Genomic DNA, 26,719 nt, shown 5'->3' with positions numbered 1-26,719 from the left:
TCAACGGTACTGAACGATAATCAAAAAATAATCGATGTGGACGTGGCTGACATCAGCTCAGCAGCTGGTAGACCAGGGGAACCAAGCGCACCTGCAGAACGCAAAAATGTCTAAATGGAAGACAACATTTAATCCTGAATGGATCAAAGACTATGGATTTATATCCAAAAGCAGGAAGGATGATTGTCATGCATATTGTATGCCGTGTGGATGTGACGTGAATGTAAGCAGTACAGACAAGCACAGGAGCAACAATCGAAGTGCGGGAACCTCTTCACTTTTTTCCACGAAGCCACATCTACGCAGGATGACAAAATATCTGCTGCAGAACTTTGCAAAGTGTATCACGCCGTCAAGCATCACCAGTCATACCGGATTGTAGACTGCAGAGTAAAAGTTGACCGAGAAATCTACGACGACTAATTAATAGCCAAAGAGGTAAGCTTAACCTGTGAAAAAAAGAAAGCTAAAGCTTTGTGTGAAAATGTTCTGGCACCTTACTCCATCCAGGCACATTTGGACTACATAAAAGAAAATTATCTGCATTATTCAGTGGCGACTGATGCGTCAAAAAAAAGGTACAATCAAGTGTTTTCCCATGGTATTGAGATAATTCCACTTTAAGGCAGGCGTGCAGCACACTTTGCTCGATTTCTACAGCGACAGTAATGAGACATCGGAAGCTCTAACAAATCAGCTAATGACAAAACTCCAGGTGTCTGGTCTGGATGTGAGAAAAAATGTCAGCATATCCAGCAGACAACGCAAGTGTGAACTATGGAAAACACAACAGTGTTTATCAAAAGCTTAAAGCAGCTCAAAGTGACGTGCTTGCTGCCAACTGTTTAACGCATATTTTGCACAACACAGCAAGATATGCGGCTGGCAGCTTGGATCTAGACATTGAAAATGTTGTGTTAAAAGTGTACAGCCATTTTAGCATCTCAGCCTGGAGAAGAGCGCCGCTGAAAGAGTTTTGTGAGTGTGTGGAAGTGGATGAGAGCAACCTGCTGCGGTGCGTCATCACAAGGTGGCTGTCTCTGTTACCGTCCATCGACTGGATGCTCAAGTGTTGGAAGCCTCTGACCAGCTACTTTCAGAGCCTGGATGATGAAGAATGTCCTAAGATTTAGTAAAGGTGCTTTGCAGAGGACAGCACTGAAGGGTCTGAGATTATTTCCTGTTCCTCAGTCACATTCCTCAGGTGTTCTCAGACTGTATTGAAGCACTAGAGGCCAAATCATTCAGCATCACCTCAGTCTTTAAAGTGATGACTGAACTTAAGGGGAAACTTGAGAGGAGGCTGAAGGACCACTTTTTCGACTTTGCTGTAAACACCAGACTTAAACAACTAACCCCTGATTTGACAACAAAATGTGAGGCTGATTTTATTCACTTCTATGAAAGAGCAACAAACTATTTGAGTGAGAGGTATGACTTCTCTGAGAACAGCTGTCACAGCAAATTAACTTACAACCGCTGTGTCCTATGAAGAGTACAGCGATGCAGTCCAGGCCTGCAAACTGAAAAACATCGACGTGGATGGACTGTATGAGGAACATGGCATGGTGGAAGCTACTCTCAGCTCCCCAGAGGTGGAAGGTTGCCACGGTGCAGAGCGATATCTGAAGCTCTTTTCCAAAGCTGATGTCCCAACGGTGAACCTAAGAAAAGTCAGTGCCTACAGCTTCTCCATCCCATGCAGCAAACGCACATACACAGCGCGTCTTTTCAATGATGTCCTCAGCACGGAGAAATGAGAGAAATCGTCTCAGTGTGGAAAGTGTCAAGGCAGAGCTACAAATTTGTGTTAACTTCACACTGGAGTGCACAGACATGTAGAGGACTTTCTCTCAAATAAGAAACTTTAGGAAGCGGCCAGGAAAGGCCACAATAAGAAGACCTTCACATCTTTGCTGAGTAAACAGAGTCCTACTATGTTATAGGCTTGATATTATGTTCAGCTTTTATCCTAGCTTGGCTTAGTCTTGAAAAGTGTCCTCCCTTTTAGTGTCATGGAGATGGCCACCCTACGGGCGGTACTGACCCAAATTACGCGCTTGCTGACCACGTCATTCAGTTGGAACCTTATTAAATCAAATGCGTAGTAGGCCATCTATTTTATTGTTACATGCTCCATTTTATAACGCACATAATATCTGCTTTAGTATCACGTTCAGCTTCATTACAGCACAAAGCTGCACACCGCAGACCTCTCCTGCATTTCTGACTAAGGCTTCGTTAATCAGGTGTGCTAATGCGGTGTTAGCTTACAGCTACCGGTTCTGCCACACAGTTAGGCTTTGTAAACAGTGTCTCCCCAAATCAACTTCCTTAACAGACAAGAAGAGGACTTCAGACGGAATAGCTTTTCATACCTTCAGATGTCAGTCGACAGAACGGCTTTAGCAGCTCGGCAAAATTCAGATTGTTCTTCCTAGTGACTCTTTCCGCTTCGCCACTACTTAAGACGGCTATCATGGGGACAAACGAATCCTGAATAAACTCGTGTACGGACAAAACACACTGAGCCATCTCGTACAATAATCAAAACCAACCTATTTTATAAACTAAATCGGTGGTTTGATTAAAAGCTAGCTCTGATAACTAGTCAAAATTAGAAAGCGGCAGCCATGTTATCATAAACCCTCTTCCTTTCCTGGGGTGGTCAGGTGACTTCTTCTTCTTTAGATTTTAACGGCAGCTTGCATCCATTATTGTTGCATTACTGCCATCTATTGGATCCTAATATATCTCCCTCAGATCCTCATCATGATCCCAGTATTTTTTTAAAAACGAAAAGTCTTCTTCTTCCCCTCAATACTATTTAACTTTTCCACCACATTCTCAAATTTCAATTCCCCATTAAAACCTAATTCTGTTTTTAATAATTTGATTAAAATTTGATTTACATATTTTCTACAACTAATAAAAACATGTTCCATTGTTTGTTTCTACATTATCACACCAAGTACAAAAAACAGTAAGATGTTTCCCCATCTTAAAAAGAGTTCCATTTAAAAAACTGCAACTGGTTCTTATTCTATTTATGATTATCTCCTGCCTCCTGTTTATTCCCCTAATTGTGTAACTTCAACTGCATTTTGTATCTTATACAAATGCCTTCCATTTATTTCATTATCCCACCTAATTTTCCATATCTTCTTACTTTCTCTCCAAACTATACTTTGCCTTCAGATTTGGATAACTTTACTGGTATATCAATATCTTATTTTTTAATAGCCTCCTTAGCCAACTAATCTGCTCTTTCATTTCCCAAAATGCTTACATGAGCAGGAGTACAAAATAATATGACATTTTTATTTTGTTTACATATTCTATGATGAACAGCCATAATCTCACATAATATATTTTGATGATTATTTGTACATCCCTTTTCAATACTTAACAATGCAGATAATGAATCACTACACATTATTATTTTATTAGGCGCCTGCCATAGCATTTGCAATGAGGAGGCAGTGCTGTGCGAAGCACAGCACTGCCTCCCATGCAAATGCATGGAGGCACCTATTACTATTCACCTCTAAACGACTTCTTTATTAGGCGCCTGCCATAGCGTTTGCAATGAGGAGGCAGTGCTGTGCGAAGCACAGCACTGCCTCCCATGCAAATGCATGGAGGCACCTATTACTATTCACCTCTAAACCACTCTCTTTATTATTCTTTACTTATTCTTCCTTCACGATTAATGCTGCCCGAACCATAGCGTGCACCCCCACAATTGAGGTATAAAAACGTGCGGCTCGATTACGAGATGTGTGCTACTACTTTTATTGGGGTTTCGAGTTACCATGGCAACAAAATTAACAAAAAACCACCCCCAAAAATCCCATAGGGATCAATGTTATCGGGTAGAAAGAAAAACTCAAAAAAGCCTCCAAATGACCATTTTCAACGCTGTACTGTGTCATCATGCTTTCACTTACGAACACCGTTTAACTTCCAGTTTGTCGATAAATCTGTGAACTACTCAGAAGTGAAAACGGGATGTGGATATTTTTTATCGTCTCTTCACAGTTACTCCTCAAAGCTCATGTCCAAAAATCAGCGAAATCATCGTTTACAATGAAAGTCAATGACGGAATTCTCCAACCGCTAGAGTGGCCCACTCTAGCTTTTTTTAAAATTTCAAAACTCCGAACAACTTGGCCTTACTCGCTCAATTTTCACTCTACGTAGACAAATTATACATCAAAACGTAGGTATTTTTGTCAGGATTCAGGAAATGTAACCCTCATTAGTGTGGCATTTATAGATTTTTCGCAAATCACCTCAGACCGACACAAACCCGAAACCTCCCCCATTCATTTCCTATGGAGCGGTTTTGAAAAATGACGTCTAAAAATCCAAAACATCACATGTTTTCGCATCGTCGCTACTCCTAAACCGTTTTATGTACAGACATGAGACTTTCACAGATGAATGTCCCAACCCTTCTGGCACTCATAAAAAAGGAATTTTGTGGATAACTGTTACGGTTTTTCCGCAGGAACAATTTGTTCGGGAGTAGCGAATGTGCAAAATCCTGAAATCGCATTGGAGCTGCATTTTCCCATATCATCCACTTTTTTACATTGTCGCTGTGCCTACACCGATTTTTGTAAAAATATGAAAATGAGCTACATGGTCATCAAAAGCCTGCTGATACTCATAGTGAAAGAATTATTTGATATCTCTTATACTTTTTGAGTTACAGCGATTTGTTCGGAAGCGTTTTAAGAGGATTTCTGAAAATCCATAAAATCCCATTTAGATCATAATTTTTACGCCTTTATTAAACTTTTTCCAGCAAAAACCGGAAGCAAGTCTTCTTCCCCTATCCTTTACGAAATAAACACAGAAAAAATTACGTCTCTACCATTTACGGTTCCGAAGAAATCGTGCGTTGTTCGAGGCAAAGTTCTCCATTATAATCCAATAGGCAGACTTGGACACCAAGTGTCTGCACTTTTTTAGACTGGCCCGCTGCAGCTGTGTCAGTGAGTTTCCATGACGACGGAACTCTGAGGGCCAGTGGGAGACGTTCCATTGAGATAGAATGGCAACTTTCGACGCCAGCTGCAGCGGCTGTGATTAATGTAGAAATCTGAAATTCGCACAGTCACTTCCTCTTAACATTTTAAATTTTCATGTGACTTTCAGCCATGTGTCAGTTTACTGTCCCATTTTGGATTTTACATGCTTTCCTTTTGGGTCTTTGCTTCCAACAGGACCTGGAATGATGCCTAGACACGACCCACTTGGCCAATACAGCACCACCCACCTGTGGGAAATGGCGCTACTGACAATTTTGGACAAATGTTGAGTTCTATGCCCAGATGTGGTGAGGCTGAGTTGCTAAAGGAGGCCAATCTGACTCATGAACTTTGGTCACGTTTGGTGACATTAAGTATTGGCACCCCTATTTGAGGCACTTCCCAGTACAGGATTTGGACCAAACTGACAGAGTACAATCACCTGGTGATACTGAACACAACCATGTTAGCGGCTAACTGTTAGCATGTTGCTAACCGGAAGTAGCTCTAGAAAGGTCTCACCATCTTCTGCTTCACAGAGTCTGTTCTTACTTTAGAGAGAAAGCTCCACAAGAAATTTGGGCTACGTGGCATAAAGCATCTCCAAGCTATCAGGTGTCAAACATCCAATGCTTTTCAATGGGGGACCAAACCCCTTATGGTCCCAATACTGCATGCCCATATATGGCGCTACAATATAGCTCAGATGGAAAGTGCAGGCTTTGCATGCAAGAGGTCGTGGGATCGAAACCCGGCGTGGCAGACTAAGATTTTTGTATTATAATCCCCACAGTGTGTATATCAAAACATATGTGCTGATCCCATGAAGTATTTTTTTGTACCACCCGCCATTTTGAGTTACCATGGCAACGTTATAAACGACGTTTTTTTCTCAATATTTGAGGCTCATCCCAGTACAGGATTTGGATCAAACTAACAGAGTGCACTCACCCAGTGATACCAAATACAACCATGTTAGCGGCTAACGGTTAGCATGTTGCTAACCGGAAGTAGCTCTAGGAAGCCTGTACAAACTTCTGCTTGACAGATTTGGTGAATTTTAGCATTTTCTCCCTTTTTAGGCACTTCTCAGTACAGGATTTCAACCAAACTAACAGAGTAACATCACCCGGTGATACTGAACACAGCCATGCTAGTGGCTAACCGTTAGCATGTTGCTAACCGGAAATAGCTTTAGGAAGGTCCTACCAACAGCTGCTTAGCCAGAGTTCTTTAACCTTTACAGACAGAGAGGGCTGTAGCTGTCAGTGAGTCTCCATGACAACGCTGCTAGCAATAGGCTCCTAGGAGGTCCATTGACTTAACATGGCACCTTTCAACGGCCGCTGCGAGGGCTGTGAAGACCGTAGGAACCTGAAATTCGCAGTGTTACTTCCTGTTGCTATTTCTGATGGTATGGTACGCACCAAGTGGCAGGCGCCTTGCTAAATTTCTTCAGAAATTTTTCTAGTTATTAATATTCTTTATTTTTCTTCCTTCACGATTAATGGGGCCCGAACCATAGCGTGCACCCCCACGATATAGGCATCAAAACCTGTGGCTCGATCTCGAGATGTGTGCTACTACTTTTATTGGGGTTTCGAGTTACCATGGCAACAAAATTAGCGAAAAACCACCCCCAAAAAACCCCATAGGAATGAATGGAGTCGGGTAGAAAGAAAGCCTCAAAAAAGCCTCCAAATGACCGTTTTCAACGCTGTACTGTGTCGTCATGCTTTCACCTACGAACACCGTTTAACTTCCAGTTTGTAGATATATCTTTGAACTACTCAGAAGTGAAAACGGGATGTGGATATCTGTTATCGTCTCCTCACAAGTACTCCTCAAAGCTCATGTCCAAAAATCTGCAAAATCATCGTTTACAATGAAAGTCAATGACGGAATTCTCCAACCGCTAGAGTGGCCCACTCTAGCTTTTTTAAAGATTTCAAAACTCCGAACAACTTGACCTTACTCGCTCAATTTTCACTCTACCTAGACAAATTATACATCAAAACGTAGGTATTTTTGTCAGGATTCGGGAAATGTAACCCTCATTGGTGTGGCATTTATAGATTTTTCGCAAATCACCTCAGACCGACACAAACCCGAAACCTCCCCCATTCATTTCCTATGGAGCGGTTTTGAAAAATGACGTCTGGAAATCCAAAACATCACATGTTTTCGCATCGTCACTACTCCTAAACCGTTTTATTTACAGGCATGAGACTTTCACACATGAATGTCCCAACCCTTCTGGCACTCAAGAAAAATGAATTTTGTGGATAACTGTTACTGTTTTTCCACAGGAACAATTTGTTCGGGAAGTAGCGAATGTGCAAAATCCTGAAATCGCTTTGGAGCTGCATTTTCCCACATCATCCACTTTTTTACATCGTCGCTGTGCCTACACCGATTTTTGTAAAAATATGAAAATGAGCTACATGGTCATCAAAAGCCTGCTGATACTCACAGTGAAAGAATTATTTTGATATCTCTTATACTTTTTTAGCCAGAGCGATTTGTTCGGGACCATTTTCAGAGGATTTCTGAAATTTCATAAAATGTCCTTTAGATCATAATTTTTTACGCCTTTATTAAACTTTTTCCAGCAAAAACCGATAGCAAGTCTTCTTCCCCTATCCGTTACGAAATAAACACAGAAAAAATTACGTCTCTACCATTTACGGTTCCGGAGAAATCGTGCGTTGTTCGAGGCAAAGTTCTCCATTATAATCCAATAGGCTGACTTGGACAAAAAGTGTCTGCACTTCTTTTAGACTGGCCCGCTGCAGCTGTGTCAGTGAGTTTCCATGACGACGGAACTCTGAGGGCCAGTGGGAGACGTTCCATTGAGATACAATGGCAACTTTCATCGCTCACTGCAGTGGCTGTGATTAATGTAGAAATCTGAAATTCGCACAGTCACTTCCTCTTAACATTTTAAAATTTTCATGTGACTTTCAGTCATGTGTCAGTTTTCTGTGCCATTTTGGATTTCACATGCTTTCCTATTGGGCCTTTGCTTCTAACAGGACCTGGCATGATGCCCAGACATGACCCAATTGGCCAATACAGCACCACCCACATGTGGGAAATGGCACTACACACCATTTTGGTCAAATGTTGAGTTCTGGGCCCAGATGTGGTGAGGCTGAGTTTCTAAAGGAGGCCAATCTGTCCCATGAACTTTTGTCACGTTTGGTGACATTAAGTATTGGCACCCCTATTTGAGGCACTTCCCAGTACAGGATTTGGACAAAACTGAGAGAGTACAATCACCTGGTGATACTGAACACAATGTTGTTAGCGGCTAACAGTTAGCATGTTGCTAACCGGAAGTAGCTCTAGGAAGGTCTCACCAACTTTTGCTTCACAGAGTCTGTTCGTACTTTAGAGAGAAAGCTTCACAAGAAATTTGGGCTACGTCGCATAAAGCATATCCCAGCTATGAGGTGTCAAACATCCAATGCTTTTCAATGGAGGATTAAACCCCTTATGCTCCCAATAATGCATGCTCATATATGGCGCTACAGTATAGCTCAGAGGGAGAGTGCAGGCTTAGCATGCAAGAGGTCGTGGGATCGATTCCCGGTGTGGGAGACTTAGAGTTTTGTATTATAATCCCCACATTGTGTATATTAAAACATGTGTGCTGATCCCATGAAGTATTTTTTTGTACCACCCGCCATTTTGAGTTACCATGGCAATGTTACAAACAACGTTTTTTCTCCCTATTTGAGGCTCATCCCAGTACAGGATTTGGACCAAACTAACAGAGTACACTCACCCAGTGATACCATACACAACCATGTTAGCGGCTAACGGTTAGCATGTTGCTAACCGGATGTAGCTCTAGGAAGCCTGTACAAACTTCTGCTTGACAGATTTGGTGAATTTTAGGATTTTCTCCCTTTTTAGGCACTTCTCAGTTCAGGATTTCAACCAAACTAACAGAGTAACATCACCCGGTGATACTGAACACAGCCATGCTAGCGGCTAACCGTTAGCATGTTGCTAACGGAAATAGCTTTAGGAAGGTCCTACCAACTGCTGCTTAGCCAGAGTTCTTCTGCCTTTACAGACAGAGAGGGCTGCAGCTGTCAGTGAGTCTCCATGACAACGCTGCTAGCAAGAGGCTCCTAGGAGGTCCATTGACTTAACATGGCACCTTTCAACGGCCGTTGCGGGGGCTGTGAAGACCGTAGGAAGCTGAAATTCGCAGTGTTACTTCCTGTTAGTATTTTTGATGGTACGGTACGCACCAAGAGGCAGGCGCCTTACTAAATTTCTTCAGAAATTTTTCTAGTTTATATTAGTATCCTCCTTCCATTCTAAAGCTAGCACATAATTCTACTGCATATATACTGAGACAATTAGATGTTTTTTTATATTAATCTTTAATTCAGGAATCACTACTGCTATACTAGTTTCATTTTTTGGATTTTTCGAACCATCAGTATAAATTTGCAAATAATCATTATATTTAATCTGTATTTGATTATAAAATTCTTGGCACATATCTGTTATATTTCTTTTCTTAATATTGAATAGTGATCAGTCTATATTAATATATTTCCATGTCCATGTAGGTCTCAAAGGCCACAATACTGTTGGACTAAATTATATACATTAAATGTTTTTGCTCTGTCATCCCCAACCAACCCAAAACTATCAAATTGCTCCTTTCCTCTTTCCCAACACTTTTCTACTACTTTCTTAACTGGATGATCTTCATTATGCCCTTTTAAATTTATTCAGTAATTAATCATTATCTGTTGTCTTCTGATTTAACATTTATAAATATATAAATAACAATATACAAAAACATAAATTTACATATATGTATACATATATATACACAAATACATATACACACACACACACACATATATATATATATATATATATATATATATATATATATATATATATATATATATATTTATGTATATATATATATATATGTATATTTATGTATATATATATATATATATATACATACACACACAAACACACACACACACACACATATATATATATATATATATATATATATATATATATATATATTTAATATGAATAACATGTAAAATATTTCAGCACCTAATTTCCTAGTAGTTGATAGTGTTAGTAACTATCAGCAATCAGCAACAAAATCAGCAATCCAGTGTATTATATAGCTCAGTGCTCACAGACATGGTGTCTATGTCAGTGGTCACAACCACTGAGCTATATAATACACTGGAGTGCTGATTTTGCCGAAAAACTGAAGTCACTGGCCGCCATCTTGCTACTCCCTACTCTCACAGAATCCCATAGGATTCGGTTACAACAACAAGCAGTTTTCTGGCTGTGTGAAAACGTTTCATAGGTAATTCTACAGTCAGAGTGGATGTACTAACACTATCAACTACTAGGAAATTAGGTGCTGAAATATTTTACATGTTATTCATATTAAATATATATTTATATATACGCATGTGTATATGTATATATGTATACACTGGGTGCGATTTGCCGGGGGGGGGATTTACCCCCCCTCTGCTTGTGACGTCCCCCCCTCTGGTCATTCATGTTTTATCTCTGGGGGGGGTACACCCCCCCACCCCCCCTCTGGTCTTAATTAAAAAATGTATATAAATTAGTGCTGTCAGTTTTAACGCGTAAGACCACAACGCCGACATTTTTTTTTGTCGCCGTTAATCGCGCGTCAAAACACACACACCGTTCCCTAATGGTTTTCCCCACCGCGCTCTCCGGACTGTGTTTCTTTTACCCTCGGCGCTTTCCGTAGTTTCAAGAGAGCTAGAGACTGTAGCAAAACAGACCCACGCTCACTGTTGCACAGGCTGTTCATTTCATGCGACTTTGGGCTTGTTTTATTCTAAAGGCGCTTGTAAATTTCATAAGTCACGGGTTGCGGTTTTTTTGGGCACGTTTCTGAAAGTGAAATCGCTTATTTGGGCTCTAAAATAAGTGACGAAACAGCGGTTATTTAGAGACCTGCCTGCACTAGACACCTTGAGGGTATCCAGCTGAAATATCCCTCCGCCATAGGAGCCGACGGTAGTAAAGGCAGACAGAGCAACTCTGCACATATTTTCTGCAGTTTACGGTGCAATAACCGGTGATAACTGCTGAAAGTAGATTACTTGGTGCAGATCACCACTTTAAGCAGACATTGGTTCTGAAGATGAGCTTTTAACATGCTGAGAACATTGCAGAAACCCCAACCCATAAACCGTACTTTAATGCTTATTAATTTGTTGTCTCTGTATTTGACAAACTAAGGCTGAATCACGTTGCCAAACGAAGGACCTGGAGTTACTAAACAGTTGCTAAACAGTCTCATTCAGGGTACTAAGCTCCTGCCCAGTTGCAAGCAAAGTGTAAGACTGGAATGACCTGGAGATTTAAAACCTTTTTCCAGGCTTAAACTGTATGAATATGGATATAAACAGCAAGCAAAAATATTCAAATAAGTTATTGTTGGTGTGAAAGCTCAGAATTAGATGTGTGTGTGAGAGAGAGAGTGAAAAAACGAACAATAAAACTTATGACTTTATTGAAATGTACATTTTTTTTATTAAATCCTATTACCATGTCTATCTTTGTTTAAGAGGCAAAAAAATATATCGGCAAGGTATTTATTTCCAAATTTATTTACACATTGTGTAAACATCAGGGCGTCATGATTAGTCATTTAGCCATCATAGTCCAGAGTTTAACATTTGGCACTAGGATGTTTTCATTCCAATTCTCAAAAGTGCTTATTTTTTGTACAAGCATGTATTTTATTAGTGTCATTTATTGCAAAATTGCATATTAAAATGCCCAAACAGGCTATTACACTTTCAGAAATAAAAGAATAAAATGTGCGATTAATTTGCAATTAATCTCGAGTTACCTATCAACATTATGTGATTAATCGAGGAAATATCCCCCCTATATATATATATATATATATATATATATATATATATATATATATATATATATATATATATATATATATATATATATATTTATATATATTTAAATAAATATAATGCAAAATATTTAAGCACATGACTTTCTCATTACGTGATAGTTTTAGAACATAACATAAAAGTATATGGCATTTGACATTTTAAAAGTCTTAAGCCCCCCTTTAACATGAGAAAATCCTCGTTATTCGATGCTGTAGCGCACGTATTCCCTAGTTACTGGAGGAAAATAGGGAGTACCAATATGGCGGCTGGTGGCTTCAAAGCGACTCGTTCTAACAGCGGCGATTAGCGCTCAGTGTATAATATAGCTCAGTGGTCACTACCCGATCCGTACCGGTAGCACCATAGACATATATAAAGAGTAGACTCCGCATCAACCGCTCTCGCCTATAGGCGCTGACGAGATTTAGGGGCGCCATCTTGGGGCGGTCGACAACTCCGCTCAGTCTAATGCGTTAACCAGGTGCAGAATCAATTTTAATCAACTATAACTCGTTTAATGTTGAACTAATTTTCACATTTGTTTAGCTTAAAACTTTAAAACTATAGCTATTATAACAAATGGTCCAGTGCGTTTAAATAATCTTAGTGGGGTTAAAAGTAATAGAATATTCTGACATGATGTATGTATGTTTCAAAACACAGCAACGCACACATTTTTTATAATTTTTTTATTGCTATATAAACAAACACATTTGTACATGTACATATGTACATATACTTCCCAAAAAGAACCCGTGATGGGCGAAATCTGTAAAGTAGTAACCTTTATTTTTTTTACAATTATTATATACAATTAAATACACTATAGTATATTGAAACCATAGAACAAAACCTTTTTACCGGCCCAAGCATTTGTTTAACAAATGAAAGTACTATATAAACGTTTTTTTCATTATTATTATTTACCAATAAGCTGTAAAATAATTTTAATCAATACGAACTGAAGGCTTCAAATTGCGGAGATCAGCGCGGCCACCGCGACCCAAGTCATTGGATTAGAACGGGAGAAAATTTAAAATTATTATTAAAAAAAATACAAAGTACAGTAGGACCAATAGTGACTCGTGTGTATTTCACTGCTCTTTTGACTGAGGCGCTGCATCCGTGACTCCGCTCTGTAGCGTATTTTTCTTCTAAAGCCCGCGGTGCAGGTGAGTTTTTTTTCGGGAGAAGAACACATTTTTATCGGTAGTTGTCACTCTTTTTTCTTCTGGGCAAAAAGATTCTTACAAACCGACACGCCACCTGATGAGAACTGTAATGAACGGCTCATCAATGCAAATCCGTGAAGCAGCGAGACCGTGAAAGGTGAACCGCAATATAGCGAGGGTTCACTATATATATATATATATATATATATATATATATATATATATATATATATATATATATATATATATATATATATATATATATATGCTGTTTATTCACTAATGTCTAACAACAACTTTGTATCTCATAGTATTAGAAAACTTACATTCTGATCAAAAATATAAACAATGTCTTTTCATCTTGCTTGTGAAAAGTTATCCCTCGAGCCCTGACATAAATAGTCCCTCGATTTAAACAAAAATGATGTAATTCCTGCGCAGCGACAGTCAATGCGGGGTCTACTCTTATATTATGTCTATGGGCAGCACGATCCGTACCATCAGCTCATTTGCGCGTGCGAGAACAGAATAACTTCCGGTGGGAAATATTTCGTTTTTCTTACTTTTTTATTCTTTTGTATTTTTTCGAGGCAGGGGTTTCTTTTTGTATATCTTTGTATTTGCTGCAATAATGCATATTCTAAAAAATAAACAACAGAAATACATAAAAAATACATTTTTTTAATAGCAAAAATGTTTCCCAGTTGTGGTTAGGGAAATAAAAATATATAAACCATTTCTTAAAGTACATAAACCCCCAGCTATAAACACATATAGGAGTACAGAAACGTATTTGATTAAGAATTTTTTTGAAGTTCGAAGTTTTTTTAATAATTTATTTGATTTGCATATGTATGTATTTTGTGCTTAATAAATGTATTTTAATAAGGTATGCCTTCGCTTTGTGTGTGTTCTTTGTTCTATTCCCTGTTCGTTTTTGTAAAAAAAAAAAAAAAAAAAAAAACAATGCGGCTACTATAATCACAAGGTCTTCTCTAGTTTATGATGTGTACACCAGAGGGCGCTAATTTCTCAATCGATAATTTTTACTTCCTAATAAAATAAATGTTTAGAACAAGATTATTTGTAAAACGAAATTCACAGTATAATTAAGGATTAAATATTTTTTTCCAGTCCTGTTTGAACAAGCAATAAAACTAACAGAGTGCATTCAGACAATACAAGGAAACGTTATGCAATGATAACTTCCCGGATTGGAGGATGCTGGAGCATATCCGATGATGACGTCAAGCAATACAAGGGAGAGAATGTAAAATGTATGAATTTCTTTCAGAAAAGTCTTCAATATTTTATTTACAATATAGTTTAGCATTTTTTAATGATTTAAGTATAGAAATAAGTATTTTCAGTACCGTAATTACATTATTTTTTGGCGACCCGGAAGTTTTTCTGTTTGCGCTTGCGCAAATTAGCTTTTTTTAAATTTTATTGCAAATGTTACAAAATACAAAACAATGACAGGGCGAATTGTACATGCATTTCACGTTGAAACCACTTCTTAACAGACAAAGTCGGAGAGTGACCTGTCATACCATAACATGGAGCATCTTCGAGCAAGTATAAAATAATTAAAACCATAATACAGAAACAGGACATCATAAACATTACATCGTTTACATACCTGAATTGTGTCTGAAATAAAAGTATAACAAAACTGTACAAAAGTAAAGTAATAGAATAAAATAATAACAAAGGGCAATTTTATATCAAATTAAAGTTTTCCAACAAGGATGATACTTTAACAGCGGGTTTGGAATTAGTCAGTCTCAGCGATTTATAAAATAAATCAAAGTAATTTTTCCAATGGCAAAAAGTCGGTTTTGTCTTAAATACCTACATTTGTGAATGAAAAAATTTCCCAACAGTATAAGGTAATTTACTAAATATTCAAGAGCCTTATTCTCATTTTCTAAACCAAATAAAATACTTGTTTCAGATAGTGGCGACATAACAATGTTCTTCCAGTTTAGCCAACTTTGGAAATCTTTCCAGAATTTAAAAATTGATTCACAAAAAAAGAATAGATGTTTCAAACTCTCCACATTTCTCATGCAAAAAACACAATATTCTGTATCAAACTTAAACTTAGATGTCAAAAATTCTTTAGTTGGATATATTTCATTGATAATTTTGAATTGCATCTCTTTCGCTTTTGGTGGCAGAGGGTAAGTTATGTAATTAGTTCTTATTTTAATGATCTGATCTGCTGTAAAGTCCTTTAGAATGCAATGTCTTCTAATTGGATTTGGGAAAAGTTCTTTTATGAAGAAATTCCTCAACATCTTATTGTTGCATCTAATATCTTGAATCTGAATATCTTCGATCTGCAATGATCTCAGTATAGGTGAAATGTCTGAGTATAACAAAATATTTTTAACTAGGGATCTAAACGAATAGGGTATAGATTTTAACCGTTTGTTATACAGTTTTTCGGAGCAATTTAGGTTGTACTGGACACAAAAATGACCAAAATCCAAAAAGTTCCCCTCTGAATCCATTAAGTGACTAACAGACCAGATGCCTTTAGCATACCACTCCCTTTCGAATACTGACTTTCTGTTGACTAATACATATCTGTTATTCCAAATAGGAATGTTGTGTGGAGTAAAGTTATGTTTATAAATCAATTTCCAATACAAGAGTACTTGCTGATGAAACGCAGAGAGTTTGATTTGCAATGAATTACAACTAAAGTCACAACGTAAAAGAAAATCAATTCCTCCCATTTTTTCAAAAATAAAATTGGGAATCGTAAACCAAAAGGAATCTGTATTTTTGAGAAAACTTTTTAGCCATTTTAGTTTAAGGACCCCGTTCATTACATCAAAATCAATAACATTTAATCCTCCTTCAACCAATGATTTAACAACATCGTCTTTTCTTATGTAATGGCATCTATTCCTCCAAATGAATTTCAGAAGAATATCATTAGTTCTCTTGATTAACTCCCTCGATACCGGAAGAGAAGAGGCCGGGTAAATTATTCTAGAAAGACCCTCCATTTTGGACAATAACACTCTACCAAATAAAGAAATGTCTCTCCTTAACCAGCTGTTTAAAATAGATTTACAGTTATCCAATTTCTTCACAAAGTTCAAATTCTCATTTATTTTCATATTTTTGGAAATAACTATATCTAAATATTTTACCTCTGATTTAATGGTAATATTACATAAGGATTGCATTGTTGGGTTGTGTAGTGGCAATAGTTCACATTTATTTAAATTGAAGTTTAAACCTGAAACAGAGAACTGATTTATTAACTCTAAAGCTAAAGGAATTTGTCCTTCATTTTTTAAAAACAGAGTGGTATCGTCAGCTGATTGACTGATTTTAATTTGTTTATTCAACACTGAAATACCTTGGATATCACTGTTCTTAATACGGATTGAAAGAATTTCTGCCACCAGAATAAACAATAAGGGGGAGCATCCACATCCTTGTCGTATACCTCTTCTAATCTCAAACCTACGGCAAGTACCTCTTCCATAAGTAACAGAACTATTTATTCCTTTACATAAAATAGCAATCGCTTTAATAAATTTATCACCAAATCCAAAATGATGCAGAGTTTTTAGCATAAATGTGTGCTTCAAGGAATCGAATGCTTTATAAAAATCTAAAAACAGAATAAAACCCTCTTTTTGTATCAGTTCTTTATACTCTATTAAGTCTAGTACTAATCTAATATTATTGTGAATGGATCATCTTTTCAAGAAACCTGATTGTGATTCACTAACAACTGCTGAAAGGCCTTCTTTAAGTCTAGCAGCGATGGCTCCTGAGAATATTTTATAATCAACGTTAAGCAGTGTTATCGGTCTTAAATTGTCCAACAACCTTTGATCTTTTCCAGATTTAGGAATTAAGGTTATCAGCCCCTGCTTCATACTTGCTGTCAATTCTCCATTCTCCAGACATTCCTTAATGACTTTAAAAAGGATTTCCCTAATATCAGCCCAAAAATGTTGATTAAAAATTGGTTGTGAGGCCGTCTGTTCCTGGGCTTTTGTTCAGTGACATTTTGCCAATAGCTTCATCTAATTCCTCAATCCTAAATTCAGACTCACATGAACTTTTCCAGGATTCATCAATTTGTGGAATGAATTCTTTAATTAGATCAAATATTGAATCGTCATCATCTCCAAAAGAACTAGAGTCATAAAGGGTAGAGTAAAAATTTAAAATCTCATTTTCAATGTTGGATGGATCTTTGCATTCTGTTCCATTAATTAAGAGACAAGCAACTGAATTTCTTTCCTGTCTACTTTTTTCTAACTTGCAAAAATATGCTGAATTCTTTTCCCCTTCCTCTAACCATTTTGCTTTGGATCTTATGAAAGCTCCCTTAGCTTTTTCCAAATAGAGTTTATCTAGCTGATTTTGTAGCTGAATTAACCTGTCCTTATTCTGGTCATTATCATCCACTGAACTTCAGTATTGGGAAATATCCCTTAGTATGTTGCTTTCATATTCTTTTCTTTTTCTCTGTAGCGTTTTACTAAAGTAAATCGAAAACTCTCTAATTTTAAATTTAATATACTCCCATTTACTTACAAAGTTTTCAAATGTTTCATCCCTTTCAATACTGTGAATAATTTCCCTTGCTTTTGAACAGTAATCCTTGTTAATCAATAAATTAGCATTACATTTCCAGTAGCTTTTGTTATTATGTGATCTTGTGGAGGGTTGTAGTGTTAGGGTTATGCAGCAGTGATCTGAAAGTGGAGCTTTAGAGATGGTTACAGATGAAACAAGCCTGGATATTTCAAAACTAACAAGCCAGTAATCAATTCTAGATTTGATATTATCATTTGGTTTAAACCATGTGAACTCTTTTCTATCAGGATTTTTCTCTCTCCAGATATCAATCAGATTATTTCTAGCCATGAAATCATAGATTATCTCGTTGAGTCTTGTTCTGCCTGTTCTTGAGGGCCATCTATCATTCCATTCATCTGGACTCATATTCCAGTCTCCCCCAAACACCAAATAGCTCGTGGGATAAAGAGTTTTAAGTTCCATTATGACTTTGGTTATTTTAACCAGTAAACTTTTATTTTGCATTTCGTTATTGTATCCATAGACATTTGTAATAAAAAACAACCTATCCTCTTTTTTAACAACCACAATTAACCAATGACCTGCCACATCTGCTCTGTGTGTTAAAATCTCCCCTGAAAACTTGTTAAAGCAGATAGCAACACCAGCTGACTTATTTGAGCCATGGCTGAATAACATCCTGTCGCCCCATTGGTTAGTCCAGAACGTTTCATCCACTTCTGCTGAATGAGTTTCTTGTAATAGAAAACAGTGACAGTTTTGCCCTTTACAAAACAAAAAGAGTGCTTTTCTTTTCACAATGTCTTTGATGCCCCGAACATTTAAGGAACCGAATGAAAAAGTTGTATTCATAACAAGAACTTAAAACGCTTAGAAACACAACAATTATAAGTTGAACTGCTCACCCAACTAACAGCAGATGGCTTCCTTCCCTAACAAACCAGTGTGTCCCGTCTTTATGTCATTCTGAAAACTTCTCCGTCTGCCTCTCTTAGCCGTCTCCAATCCTGCGTCCCTCAATGAAGCCGTGTGGACCTCGGAAAAAGGCTTGTTTCCCTGCGCGCCTGGCCTGCTCGATCTGTGGCCACAGCCTTCTCCTCTCCTCCAGATCTTCTTTTGGCATCATCTCAGCAAACTGGATCCCTGCTTCCTTGCAAACTGCCGAGCCTTTGCTTCTCTTCCAGATGTCTTCTTTCACTCATCTGTGGGTGAAGAGAATTAAGACGTGTCGTTTTCTGTTGTCAGTCTTCCTTCCAAGCCGATGCACTATGTCCACCGCCTCTTCAATTTTTCCCTTTAGGTCGGGGACAACTTTCTGGAGAATGTGGACCACTCTTGTTCGGATGTCCTCTCCCTCTCTTTCCTCCAAACCTTTGATGTGGAGACACCATCTCATTCTATATCTTTCTTGCTCTCTGACTCGTTCTGTCAACTCAGAAACTTCTTTCTTCAAGGAAACATTTTGCTCCTCTAATTTTTTCACACTTTTTTTTGCAGTCCTGCACTTCTTCTGTATTAAACTGCACCGCTTTTGCTAAGTTAGCAAGCATTGTGCCACTCTGCCTCATTTGCTCCTTCATATCCACAAGCTGATTCTCCACTCTCTTTTGAAGACTTTGTAACGTTTCTGGCACTGGAGCTGCTGATTGCAATCAGCGCACCTGTGTTTTTCTCCACCCCTTCTGCTTATAAGCTCTGCTCTTCGCAGTCTCCAGTGCCAGAACGTCTCTAGCCATACGGTGAGCGCTTCCAGCCTTGTTTTTGAATACCTGTCTGCCATTCGACCTGTTTCTGCCTCTGTTTTTTGAAGCCAGTCTGCCCCTTTTTGGATTTGTCTGCCTGCCTGAGTTCTGCCCGTCGGCCTCAGAGATCTGGACTGCCTTTCCGTGTTTCTGACCCCAGCCTGTCTGCAAGTAAGGGAGATTGCCTGTCCCCTTACTGTCTGTGCTTTTTGGATTTTGGACCCGGACCTGGACTTGGATACTCTGTTGGATTCCCCCCTGGAAAACTGCTGCCTGGATCAAACGGATTTCCCCCCCTTGACAAACACCCGGACTGGACCTGGACAAAGAGCCCTGGATAACCCCCTCTCGGACCCCATCGACATCTGGAGTCAGAGCTCTGCCCACAGTGCGGCCAGGTTAGTGACCCCCGCTTAACTCTCACCTTTCTGCCTGTTCCTGCTGGTCACTAACCCACCACTCTGCCTTCAGGAGTTGCCAGTCGCAGAGTGCGAGCCGCACCAGGGGTCCGCGTCGCCATCCTCTAAATAAAGACATTTAAATAAATAAAGTTTTTTACTTACTTGTTTTCGGGTATTTCTTGGGTCCATCCAAATTCATCACAGACTTAGAATGGCTTGAAGAATGGCTTCATTTGAGACGGAAGATTTGCTTGTTTCATCTGGCTTTGTTTTCTTTCCTGTCTGAGTCTTACTTGGGGTCCATTCTTCGTACATCGCTAACTCAGTTAGCAGGATTTGATTGTTGACGATTTGGCATGATCTTGGATCGTTTGGTTCTTCGAAAGACATCCTGCACTTGTTGTCATAGCAACATGTGCGCAAGCTTAAGCCTGCTTGAGAGCAGGTTTATTTCATGTACACAGGATTAGATCGCAGCTTTATAAGCGGAGGAGATAGGGTAGTCTGTCGTAGCCATGTCCATTTTTACGACTGCAACCTGTTGCGGAAGGTGCAAGAATAATTTCAGTTTTTCGAATTAATCGCGTATTGCGCAATAGACAGGATCCTTTAGCGCAGCGCGACAGTGTAATTGTAGAGAGATTTTTCTTGGTGGCTGTTATAAACAGACAAACATCATTTAACAGTGGCTTTTAAAGAGGAAAAAGTGGTGTTAGAGCCATAAATAGAAAATATTTAAGTTATTTGTATGATGGTTTGCTTTTTATTATCATATTCAGTAAGAAGATTTGTTCAGGCCATTTTATTGTGAAGTTTAGTTTTACTTTGAAAGGCTTGCTTCCTGTCAAGCCATATTTTGTATTAGAAAAAACTATGGATGGATTATCTAGACACGGAGCAATACAGTTTTACCGTGTAAACTGTGGATGACTTGGAAAAGGAAAAACTTCATTTTTTATAGATAAAGAATTTTTTGTTAAAATTCACGTATTACACGCGTCCTTTACTTCCATTGTCTAAGGAATGACACCGATATTGGATCTGTTGACATAACAAGTGGCTTTTTAAAATAAAGTATAATAATTAAAGGCTACCATTTTGTAGAATATTCTTGTACTTCACTTTTACTTGTTCCCATGTTCTAGTGGGTCCCGTGGAGGCTCTGATATAAAAGAACAAAGTAAATATGAAATTATTAAAATGCAAAAATTCATACTGTAGAAAGTGATAGAAACATCTACCATGGACAGTATTTACGCATTAATTTGTCTGCTACTTTTTGCCAGCCCTCTCTTTGCTTTAACAGACCTTGAGGTGTTACCTGTCTTAATTAATTACTCATGCAAAAGGACTGGTAGCAAAAGGCGAACACAATGGCGGACGCAAACAGAGAAACTGACGAGTTCTCCACGTATTTTTCTTCTTTAGATAACGTATCACAAGATCGTTTTAAGAGTAAGTTGATGGTTGATGGTATCAGATTGCCAGATCCACACAGCAAAAGCCTGAAGGGACGGAGCGAGTCTGTGAAATGCTGGCCAAGGTTCTGTACCGCGACATACAGCTGCCTTATAAACATGGCAGGCCAGTACACACGAGAGAGCATGAAAGCCCCTGAAACCACTGGATGGCTACAATAATTTTATATCAGGAAAAAGGCTCCAGCAACGCCCGCGATGCCATGAGGGATTAAGCGGTCAGAAAATGGATGGATGGATGGATGGATGTTGTTCACACGTTTGTGCAACAGCACAAAGCGGCGTTGGACACAGGCCGCGTCTCAGCGGATAGGAAGATAGGAAACCTACCGGTTTTTTTAACCGGTAGGTTAAAAAAAAACATTTTTCACTACGGATTATTTTGGTGTTTTTGTCTTATTAAAATGGGTGGCGGTGTCGGCGACGTTGCAGCGTAAACATAGAACAGGGTTTCCCGCAGCGCTATCTTGGCGGCCGCCTCGCCAAACTCAGGCTACCGCCTCACCAACGTTCCAAAAAAAAAAAAAAAAAAAGAACTCATGCTTGCATGTTAATGTGACGTAAACACGCGTTTTTTTGTTGTTGCTTTCGCGCGTGCGTGAATGGCAGGGAAAAAACACATGGATACACCCCCCCCCCCCCCCCCCCACGCAAAACTTGTTGTCTCCTCCCCCCCGCTCCGCGAGTCGGTCCGCGCCTCCTCCTCCTCGCCCCCCCACCCCCACCCCGCTCCACGCAAAACGTGTTGCTGCTGTGTCGCTGCTGCTTCAGACAACGGCTGCTGCTGCTACCGCTTCTCCGGCCCGTGTAGCGATCATCACCTCCCCTCCGCCGCTATTTAAGTAGAACAATGACTAGAGCAGAATTAAGTTGTATTTACCCGAGATGATGTGTAGACTGCAAATTCTGTCGGGGTATGATGACTCCCCCAGTCCATTGGGATTGCCTGCGCTCTTTTCATTGAAAATATCCATTTCTTTCTTCGTCCTTCCTCCTTCGGTAAACGACAGAAACGTACATGCAGCGATTTGGAATGCCTCTCTGTGCAACCGGGATCACAACAAGTCGTAGGCATTGTTTAGATTCCAAAAATAAACGAAGTAAAAGTACGCTCTAAATCACCCGTTTTGTCATGTAGTAGACGAGAACAGTACTGTTTTTTTGCCTACCAGCGGGACCCGGATGTAGCGCTGACGTCACGCGTGAACTACCCTATTAAAAGCTCGTGTTCTGCTTGGGAGAAAAACTGTGGACGTTCTTTGGCCACGCTGAACAGCCAATAGCAGCGTTGCTGATCAATGTTTCTACTATCGACACATTTCCCCTTTTAAAGCGACGCATGAACGTTTTGCTCGCACAAAACAGCCTCTGCTCGAGTACGAAACAATCCCACCACCGCTGCGGTAAATTTGTGCCAAAAGTCACGTGATGCATTGAGTTGTAGTTCACACTTCCCGACAGCAGGGGGCGCACCCGAAAGAAAGTGAAACGCGCCGGTTTGGCTGAGGAAGAAAGACGTGATATCACAGCTAACAGCATCAGCACCCCACAGGTAACTTTCAAAACTTTCCAGGTGAAAAAGTAATAGCTCACTGATAGATCATGTAAGATTTCAGTTAAAGGCCCTGCTGTGTTACAGTAAGGGACCATGTTATGTTTAGAGCAAATAACATGAAAGCTAGCCTTAGGTTGAACGCCATGCTAAAACAACTTTTGCTTTGTAATGCAGCCACTGTGGTTGGCTTCTCCTTTTACTGTGCTGTGTCAAATAAATAGTACCTGAGTGGATACCCAGATAAATGCATTGTTAACAGATTATAATGTGGTTTTTATGTTGTTTTCAAATGACTGTCTATTGTTCTTATTGGTGTAAACCTAAATTGGTGTTTGGATTTGGTAATTTATCCTAAAACTGTCAAACCAATGCATGTATGCTCATGTGCAAAACTGATTATTAAGGAATTTAAAATAATTGCTACAAGTGGATATTGATTATATGAAAATTGGTAAGGAAATTAATAAAAAATTGCGTTTTCTAACATAAATATGAATGTAACAAGTAAAGCATATAGCAGCAGATCTAGATTATATCTCACTACCTTTCTAACTCCTTAAAATCTTCAACGTAAAAATTAGGTCATCTGTGCCCAACTGCAAATATGTGTTGTGCACTTAATAAAATTGGTTTGGCCATGGCAAAAACCACAGCTGGAATTGGCCACATGGGCAGATATTTTCTTGACAAGTTTGTTTTCATCCTAGTTATTTCTTTTTTTCTTTAAGAGGAATATTATCCTTTACATAACCATAACACATATCTGTTTTCCAGCATCCACTGATGAGGTGAAGGCCATCAAAGTTCTGGGCTGGATGGAAGGCTCCTACATAAACTCTGGGTGTCTACCAGGTCGACTTCCATCACGAGACTACCAAGACTTGAACAATTCAGGATTTGATGGAATCTTTAAACACGTGACAGAGGATTTGGGCTTGTTAATAAATAACTTAATATGTAACCGTTTTAGTTCCCAGTATTAACTACTTTGATCAGTAACTGTTGCAGCATGTCCTTCATAGCTCTTAGTGGAGCCGTTTAGGCTGAATACAAAGGTTAGAAGAAAAAAAAGGCCAGGTTTGACATTGTTCTAAATTTCTTGACAGTCTTACATGCAGAAATTGTTTTTCATAGTCCTGTTTTTGGCTTCATCCATTTCATCAGCCAGTTTTTTTTTTTTAATACGGCCCGTTTTATTGGTAATACATGGATTGTTTACTGGGAAAAACCTGGATAATTAATGGGGTTCTTTCAGTCTTAATTTCAACAATAAAAGCAATCCTTGTGGAAAAGGTGTATTGACTTTGAATAATATTGGTAAGAATTGGAAATGAAGACTTTATCAAAGGGTATGTTTATTATGCAATGTGGAAAATAAAGGACTGTTTAATTGTCCCACAATGTTTACATCCTCAATTTTAGTAACAGCCCCATGTGTCTCCACAGAATCTGGTGAATTCTCAACTGATTTCAAGATAAATTAGCTTACTGAAAACGTCAACCTTTTAGTGGCTACATTGATTTAATTAAATGATGTCTAACATAATACATAATTTCGATTTTGTATTGACAGTTAGCAAACTTCCAGAGCTACGTCCCAGAATGCCCGACTTTTGCTCCGCTTATGGGTGCGCAAATAAAAGAACACTACAAACCAGGTCCCAGGAAATTACCTTCCATAAGTAAGAGTTTATGATAGATAATCCTCATGCTTTACAGTTACAGTTTTTCCAGCATAAACACAATATGTGCTAATGGGTAGCAGGGATGAAAGCAGAGAAAAGTACATTAAACACCCTGATTTCTAAAAGATGTGACTAAGGATATATATATATATATATATATATATATATATATATATATATATATATATATATATATATATATATATATATACCAGTGACGTGCAGTCAGGGGAGGCAAGTAAGGCCAGGCCTCACTTGTCTTCATGGAAAAAAAGAAACTATAAGATGATGATAACATAATATCAATTGTGATTCACTCAGCGATCTTGGCCTCCCCTGGGATTGCGCAATCCCATGTTAACTGCGCTGGCTTCCGTTCTGTGAATGCATCTTCCTGTCTCTAGATCATAAATTCAATTGTTTTTAAATAGCTATGAACTGACTTTCCACAATTTAATGTATGTGGATAGCTTATTGAGTTTCGGTGATCAAACTGTGTGCAGGTAACATGTTTTTGTGTGCTGCTGGGCAATCATAAAAGGCAAAGAGCTGGTTGTAGGTGAGGCCGACAGTTCCTTGGCCTCTAGGCAGGGGGCGCTCAAGGGGCACCGCTCCTGATCCAAAACTGTAGAGTGACAGCAAGTTATGGATGTATTATTAGCGAGTTATGCTGAACAAGTAAAGCACTAAAAAGACTCTAAACATACAGCCGGAACAAGACTGGTCAAGGAAGGCTTTCCTCCCTGGCAGTGAGCTCCACTGAGACTGAGAGACTTTTAAAACTGAAGAAGATAAAGAGAACTTTTACCGGTAAATGAAGATATTTTTGTGCAGAAAGAGCTGCGCATGAACTTAATTTATAAGTAGAGGTAAGACAGCGATAATTATTCATGTTTTGTTTCTGTAATGAAATGTGCTTAATGTGGGTTATAGTTTTACAATGTGTTACAAATGCAGAAATTCATCATAACTCGTAAACTGTTACAGTCAAATGACAAATAATTTATTTTTATTTTTTCATCAAATCAATATTTTTCCATGTCTCTTGGTTAATTAATTTGGCTCAATCAGTCGCCTTCAGCACTTTGCAACGAGTCTATTCTGTAGAGTGCATATATTAGTAAATCTGACTCTGATGACGTCAGTGCCTCACCAGCTATGAACTCTACCGCACGTCACTGACTACAACCACCACCACCATATTTTACATCAGACACCGGAGCAGATGAAGGGCCTGCTGTTGGGAACATGTCAGTCAGTTTGACACATTTCGAAGGGTCCGTTTGAAGAACTCATTTCTTTTTTTTGTGCAGTTTCTCTGCGCCTCCCTTGCGTTTCTTATCCATTACTACTGTGAACACTGCTGCACAAAGTTCCACATGGAGTGTGAAGGTGTTTTTCTACTTTATGATTGGCCTAGGCCTTTAGACTGTCAGGGATGATAACCAATGGGCTGCAGTAGCCTGTGGTAAGGGCCAGATGATCGGAACAGACTCTTGCGCTGCTGATTTTATTTTTCTTCATGCATTATGCAAATATAAAGAGGCCGATATATAAAATAATAATAATAATAAACATAATAATATTAATAATAATACATATTATTAATATACATGTCGGGTCTGCCGGCCCAAACAGCACGTCGGCCCACCGGGAAAATGCCCGGTACGACCGATTACCAGTCCATGCCTGTCTATATCGATCGATCGATCGATCGATCGATCGATCTATCTATCTATCTATCTATCTATCTATCTATCTATCTATCTATCTATCTATCTATCTATCTATCTATCTATCTATCTATCTATCTATCTATCTATCTATCTATCTATCTATCTATCTATCTATCTATCTATCTATCTATAGATATAGATATAGATATATATATATATCCATCCATCATCCATCTGTCGTCTTCCGCTTATCCGGGGTCGGGTCGCGGGGTAGCAGCTTCAGTAGGGAGGCCCAGACGTCCCTCTCCCCAGCCACCTGGGCCAGCTCTTTCGGGGGAATCCCAAGGCGTTCCCAGGCCAGCAGAGAGACATAGTCCCTCCAGCGTGTCCCAGGTCTCCTTCTGGGCCTCCTC

General features: G+C 38.9%; 1 protein-coding gene across 1 annotated transcript in view; it reads right to left on the bottom strand.

The window, feature by feature from the left end:
• Positions 1-2,677, bottom strand: part of LOC105921710 (trafficking protein particle complex subunit 8) — a gene marked incomplete at its 3' end in the record, with an annotated part of 102,959 nt that extends 100,282 nt beyond the window's left edge. The window contains 1 exon segment of the mRNA XM_036131633.1: positions 2,379-2,677. Coding sequence (XP_035987526.1) covers positions 2,379-2,535 — 157 coding nt within the window.
• Positions 2,678-26,719: the final 24,042 nt, after the last annotated feature.

This window comes from Fundulus heteroclitus, unplaced genomic scaffold (genome assembly GCF_011125445.2).
Source record: "Fundulus heteroclitus isolate FHET01 unplaced genomic scaffold, MU-UCD_Fhet_4.1 scaffold_45, whole genome shotgun sequence".
Classification (NCBI taxonomy): Eukaryota; Metazoa; Chordata; class Actinopteri; order Cyprinodontiformes; family Fundulidae; genus Fundulus; species Fundulus heteroclitus.
The sequence above is the reverse complement of the archived record's forward strand: the minus strand, read 5'-3'. Positions and strand labels throughout refer to the sequence as shown.